Below are 6879 nucleotides of genomic sequence, written 5' to 3'. Positions count from 1 at the left end.
ACACACAGGAGTTAGGAGACAGAACCACATGATACAGACCTCTACTACACAGCATTGTATTTCAAGGGCAATACTAATCCTGTGCCAGTTATTGCCCCAAAATGCTTACGACAGAGCAGAACAGCAAACACTATTAAGGGCTGAGCTCATGTTAAGTTCTCCATATTGCACTAGTCTCCTCCACTGAAAAAATGTTAAACCTGTAGAAGAACCTCTTTGCTGCTCTCAACTGTGCAGCATTGTTTTAGCACATGCTGATGAGGATATAGTACTTCCTACTGAGCAACACCTAATAACAGGCAACTCCAAAGCCCAGCAGTGGTGAGCACACACATATGCTCTCTAGTCAGCCATGCTTCTCTGGGTTTACAGCTTTAACTAGCACAAGAATTTGGCTTGAGGCAACAGGGACAGCCCCACCCAGAATCAGGTTCTGAAGATCCATAATATTTCTATTCAGTCTTCTTGGTTTTCAAAATCTCTTCACCTCAATTACACACACTTTAAAGACCAAAGTGTCAGCAATTGCGGATTGGTGCCTAAATTGCTTCATTGAGATAAGTAGTCGCATACTGGCTTAAAACTTTGAAGTTCCTAAAACATTTAGGTACCTGCCTGCCATATTTCAAATCCTTCTGCTGAAGTCTAAACCTTGCTACTAAAGAACTACTGAAGTCATAGCCCAGAGTTTACATCCTGCTTATGTTCTGCATTCTGGTCAACAATTAAAGTAGTAACAAACTACTCATGGCAGATCTGCACCAGTATGCCACTCGGGTACTTGTGAATGCCTTACCCTTCAATGACAGGGGAAGAAAGGCTCTCTTTGTATAATTCGGCACCTTAGATGAGCCATCAGGCTGCTTCCTGCCATGAGCTCACTTCCTTGCCCCCACCCTAGGGAGGGGAGCCTGGAGGAAGGTTATGCCCCTTGCTCTGTATCTGAAAGCTCAAGGCTTTGACCATGAGATGTACATTCTCCCCTCTGGTGCTCACCTTGTCCTCACAACATGTCTATGATCACTCAGGGGGCTGGCTCCCTACCTCCACAGCCTTAATGGAGGTACCAAAGCTTCAGGCAGAAGTGTCAAAGCTATTGAATTACAGCAAGGCTTGTTAATGTAGGTGGCTGAAGGAAGATGGGAATCTTATCAGCTCTCCCTGGAGAAAGCCAAGGATTCTGTCCAGGAGAAAGGTGAAGGAACCGAAGGTTCATTGTTTCCAGTACCCAGAGAACTCTTTGTTCCTAGTTCTCTGTTTAAAATAAAGAGCTATTTACCTGAGCTCTCTGACTTTCACTTCATTTTGGTTTTTTGCTCTTCTAGTGTGAGGAACATGGGAGGGTAGAAGAGAGAAGAAAATTGCTAAGACTTTCAGATTACTTTTGTAAAATTTCCCAGAGCATTACCTTCTCTCTCCTCCATGCCTCTTATTTTACAAGGTTAGGAATTCCAAGAAACTATTAGAAGCAATGTGAAAAGAGGAACGACACACAAGAGTTCATAGTAACTTTATAGAGTGATGCATGTAACAAGCAAGAATCTGCAGGATTTAAATCAGATGAGTTACATAGAAAACACAGTTTAACAGTACATCATTTTCAATTACACTACTGCAAACATCTAGCTTTTCTGTTGAGATTAAAGTAACTTTTGTCAGCTTCCCCCTGCCTCCCCTACCCCCAAAATAAAGTCCATTTTGAATACCTTTAAGGTTCATAGGAACAAAGAAAATCTATACAAGACTAAGTCAGCAATCTGGCTTAATAGCACTCTAAAATGTCTTCCATGGCTGGTCTGGTGAAAGTCATGTGACTATCACTTCAAAGTTAGCAAAAATTTCCCCTGTGTTTTCAGAGAAAAGTTCCTCACACTAAGGCAGGCTGATAGAAATAAGAAATACTGACAACAGAAACAGTCCAATCCTTGGTTCTTCCCTTCAAACAGGAAAAGAGAACTGAAAATTTTACTTGTTTGTTGAAAACAACTACCATTAAAATACTGAGGCTGTCTGGAGGCTACAAAGTACTTGCATGCCACCCTGTTACTGCTATCACCAGGCATTACCTGTGCAAGTGATTTCATAAGAGCATAAAGCACTGGGACTACAGATAACAATTCCACTTCCCTTAAGGCATCCATTGGGTTGCCACAGAGCTCACCATGAACCCAAAGCTTCTTTCTTTCTTTCTATCTCTCCTCACAGCTCAGCAAAAACTGTTTCACTGAACAACACAACTGCTTCTGTCAGCATATAACTGAATGTTCAGTGAAACCAATGCAGACTCAGACAATGTCATTTGGAAACCTGTTCACAGAAGCTTTTCGAAAGATGAAGACGAGTTAACCATAAAAGTGGATTTAAAAGCTGCCAGACGCCCTACATTCTACTATTCCTGATGGCAACATAAGAAGGCAAACAAAGCAGTATCAGTCAACATAACTGAAAAGTGAAAAGGGGTGCAGGTGAAAGACTCAAAATTCTGCTTGTGACACCAGGGTGCCAGAGCAAAGGACTTACAAGGAGGCCTATTGACTAACAAGACCAACCTAAATAGCACTATAAAACAGCAGCACTTGCTAGGTTTGAGTTTATATACAGCACTGCCATAGCTGAAATTAATTACCATTGAGGCTGCTATATATACCAGCTGAGTAGACTGGTTATTGCTTCTCTTCAGTTTCATGTCCATATTACAGGTATCTCTCCTAAAGTCACTGTAACATTCAGCCAGAAGAGGCAATTCAAATGCCACATAAAGTATGAGATTTAATTCAGGGAGGCTTCAATTACCCTGCCAAGCACTGAAGAAAGTGAGTTAGGCAGCACATGGGACCAGCAGAGTCCGAAGTGAAATGAGGAAGTGCAAACACTAACACCTCAGCTTTAGAAGGATCCTTACTAGCTTGAACACCTTGCAAACTGCATGAAATGCTGTAGCCACTGCAAAGAACCACAGGGTAAGTGCTGTAAGGCTAGTTCTTTACCCATTTTAAGAACAAAACACTTGAGAGTGCCCTTCAGAAACATGTTTTGCTGACCCTTAAACCTTACCTTGCAGTAATCAGGCAAAGGAAAGACAAACAAAGAGCTCTTCCACAGTCAGCTAATTACGTTATGAAGCTGTCACCAAACATAGTATAAGGAAGCATGTTGCTCATAAACAAGTCATGCCTCTTAAAAGAAATGGCAACCAAAGAGGCCTACAGATTGTCATTTATAAAGAACAAGCTTCCTTTGAAAGAAAAGCAAAAATGTGTCCATTTAGAGCATAAAGAGAAAAGTAGAATAGTTTTTCTTCAGCAATGTATGATTGCTGAATCTACTAAATGCAGAGCTGATACTGTAATGGTTAACAGGAATGAAATTGCTCTTGTGCTCTTTAATGCAATACATTAATGCACATTACTGCCTGGAAATGAGACTGCTTTCTTACAGATCAGAACACTGCATTCTTTTTATGGTAAGTCACATACAGATCAACAATGAAAAATAAAGGTTTGGGTTCTGTGTGGGTTTTACAGATTTGTCACAGTTGTACAGCACATTCTCAGTTATTACATTATAAATTAAAAAAAAGGGAAAAAGAAACAGCAAGAAAGAGCAGCAATGTACAGTCCTGGAGCAACATCAACATGTCAGAAGATGCTGCAGTCCCCAAGGTGGAAGAAAAGCAGTCATTAAGACTTCCCTACAGATTTCTGACCGAAGTATGGAGCCACAGCTCTTTGCATCTTGCCAGCTGCATTATTACCTTCTAACCATGAAACAACAACCATTCTGGGTGCAGCTGCTGTGTTTGGTACTTACATTCATGCTGCTCATAGGGCGGATATGAAAGTCTTACAGAGATCAGGATGAAGAAGATAAACAGAGGCCAGGCAACTTCAATCAGCAGCTGGAACTGGAAACAATGAAGACAAAGCATTATTAAGACATCATATTCAAAATACAGGTCAGAAGAGAGGTTCCAGGACAATCCACTTGTAAGCCAGAACAGCTTTGTAAGCACTGTCTCACTTTGCTTCGCCTATGCATTCCAGGATCAAGAAGTTTGTTCCTCCAGCTTCAGAGGGTAATCTGCAAAGAATTACAGGCTTTTCTCATTGATATGTGCCAGTTATTGGACTAAACTGGATGTGCTTAAGGGCCGTTTTTGGCTTCTTTTTATAGTTCTTTTTGTCCCCTGACCGAAAGAAACCTTGCAATGAATATTCCCAGCTATTTTTGAGGTAGTGGGAAATACTTACATCCCATTCTCAGTGATCCCTAACACATCAGGCATACAAATTGTGCTGGCGCACAGCTATACCAAATCTTTAGATTTTGGTGTTGCAGAAGTATATTGGTATCAGAAAAAGCTATTAAAAATTAAGCTCATATCTAGTTATTGTTTTTTTCTAATGTACATTTGTTCCCACAGATGAACTGGTCCAGGTTATCTACAGACACACAGTGAATGTCAGGTAAATACAGAAAGAACTTATTTAGAAGGACTAGACAAGAAAAAGAAAAGCCTGCTATTAAGTGTATGGCATTTTTAGACAGAGAATTTAAGTACAGAAAAATTCACTGAGATATGTCACATCCCACTGAAGCATGTGCACAAAGCAACTCTTCCACTTAGACCTCCTGAGACGCAAGCTGAGGTTTCTCAGGCTTGAGCTTCACCAGCCACACTCCTCCTTTCCCACTCCAGAAAGACTGCCCAAACATGTATTTTCAGTAAGCCATGAGACAAGGCAAAACTGAGATATTTTAATGCTGATACTACTTGTGTTTTTCATCCACTGGGAGTGGAAAACCAGAGTGTTTTCTTGGTCAAGTAAAGAAAAATATTTTCCTTTTCATTTCTGGAAAACGCCATCTTTTCTAATAAGATGTCTACATCATTTCCCTTAAAAGCCAGATAAGGTAAGACCTGTATCCCAGTGGGAGGCAGAACTCCCACACAAACATGCTTTCCCATGTTCCATCATTAACAACTAAAACTGGACTCTTGACACTCAGCACAAGGCACTTCATGCAAACTTTGAGGTGAGACTTCTAGGTGACTATTGTATCTCAAAATAAGCTCACACTGTAATAACAGGGCATTAAAACAAAGGCCACTGGATCCAGCAGCAGAAACCATGTAGGGTGGCTCTTCACAGATAGCCTTAATTGGCTGACATCAAACCAAATAGCAACTCTATTTGAAAGACAAAAGTTGACCATCAGTCTCCCAGGCACTCCCTGTAGCACTGCTCATCTCTGCAGGATAATTTCTCAGATATTATTTCCCAGATGCTATTTTCATGCACACACAGTATGACAACTGGATAAGAAGCTTCACTGAGATCACACTAACAAAGGTGCCAGGAAGATGCCTCAGTATCTTTGGTCTCTGTTATTGCAATAAATAATGTAGTGGCAGCACAAACACAGCCATTAACATTGACAGCCTGCTTCCTTCTGCATTAAACAGTGCTCTGGCTCCCAGAGGTCAAAGATGCTCAGGGCTAGGACACTGACAACTTGTCTACTCCTTCTCTTTTCAGGATCCCCTTAGAGCTGCTGCCAGGATGGCACAATAGGACTTTTTCTTCTCTTGACCCACATGTGGTTGTGAAACCAGGACAAGCCAGCACCAATGGTCATGCCCTGGTACACACCACTGCCCTCTGCCACCCTGGCTATAGGCAAGCAGCATGCACTCCAAGCAACTGCCACTACACTGTCTGGGAAAGAGCAGCATCAGCTGGGCTTGTGAAGGTTTCTTGGGGTGACCAAGGTAGCCAGATAGCCTCTCACAGCCTTGCAACTGCTACACATTCAGGGAGAAAATGCTGTCCTTGAGTGCAAGCCCTGGCCCAAATGGCCCTGTTGCTAAAGGCAGAACAGGCCACCTGCACACGCAGCTTTTCTTTTGCATGCCTAATTATGGGTAACTACATAGTCACAAAGGTAACCACATGTGGACTGCATGCGCAGGGTTGTATCACTGTACACACAACATGTCTAACTTCACACATTGACAGGCTTAGGGAAGACAGAGAAAGGAGGGATGCAGCTTGGACTGACCGAGTTGCACCTTTACAGCTGCTGCATCATGGCAACAGCCAAAATATTCCTTAGTGAGAGACAGCTGACAACCACTGCACCAGAGGCTTGCACAGAGCGAAGCTCTGAGTGTCAGTAGAATCCCAGCAGAGATTTTAGACTCCTTTGCCAGCCTCTTGTGCTGTTCAACAATGATTGAATTCTCTTCCTTTGGTCCTAAAGGTCAGCAGCTTTCTTCCCGTACTGCTTCCCGACCTTGCTGTGACAGCACTTTTCATCCACTGTGGCCTTTGCAGACAAGGATGCAAAGATATTAAAGGCAACATGTCTCACTGGGGCTCATACTAATAAGTAGATACCGAAAGATCAAGTCTCCTCACCCACTTTTGTGCTGCAACTACTAGACCAGCCTGGTAAAAAATGAAATGAATCTTCAAGCACCCAACCCCTCTGCCACCCTTGCTCCACCTGGAGTTCAAAGAGGAATATCCCATTTACACACAGCAGGTGAATTTAGTAGCAGCATTTAGCAGAGAACAAACTGCTCCTAATTTTACTGAGGCTAATCCCTAAAGCATACCCAATTTATACCAGTTGGCTGATGATGCAGGATACCATTAAATATTGATCTCTACAGTGTGTCAACAGGAAATCAGTTGAGCAAGAACTAACCAAACTATCATCCCACCTCACTGTCAATCCCCCTCCCTATCTTTATGGTCCAGCTTCAATGCAGGGAGCTACCGCCAGCTGACTAGTCTCTCCATGCAAGTTTGAGGTGTCTCCTCATTTGCAATAAAGCAGGGAGATGTTTTTACACAGTGACCCCTGAACATG

General features: G+C 42.3%; 1 protein-coding gene across 1 annotated transcript in view; it reads right to left on the bottom strand.

The window, feature by feature from the left end:
- Window positions 1-6879, bottom strand: part of ABCA1 (ATP-binding cassette, sub-family A (ABC1), member 1) — a 75094-nt gene that overhangs the window by 65279 nt on the left and 2936 nt on the right. Inside the window, exon 2 of the mRNA XM_009085200.1 lies at window positions 3811-3904. Coding sequence (XP_009083448.1) covers window positions 3811-3904 — 94 coding nt within the window. The remainder of the gene's footprint in view (window positions 1-3810; window positions 3905-6879) is intronic.

This window comes from Acanthisitta chloris, unplaced genomic scaffold (assembly GCF_000695815.1).
Source record: "Acanthisitta chloris isolate BGI_N310 unplaced genomic scaffold, ASM69581v1 scaffold7642, whole genome shotgun sequence".
NCBI lineage: Eukaryota > Metazoa > Chordata > Aves > Passeriformes > Acanthisittidae > Acanthisitta > Acanthisitta chloris.
This window is presented reverse-complemented; position numbering and strand designations above follow the sequence as displayed.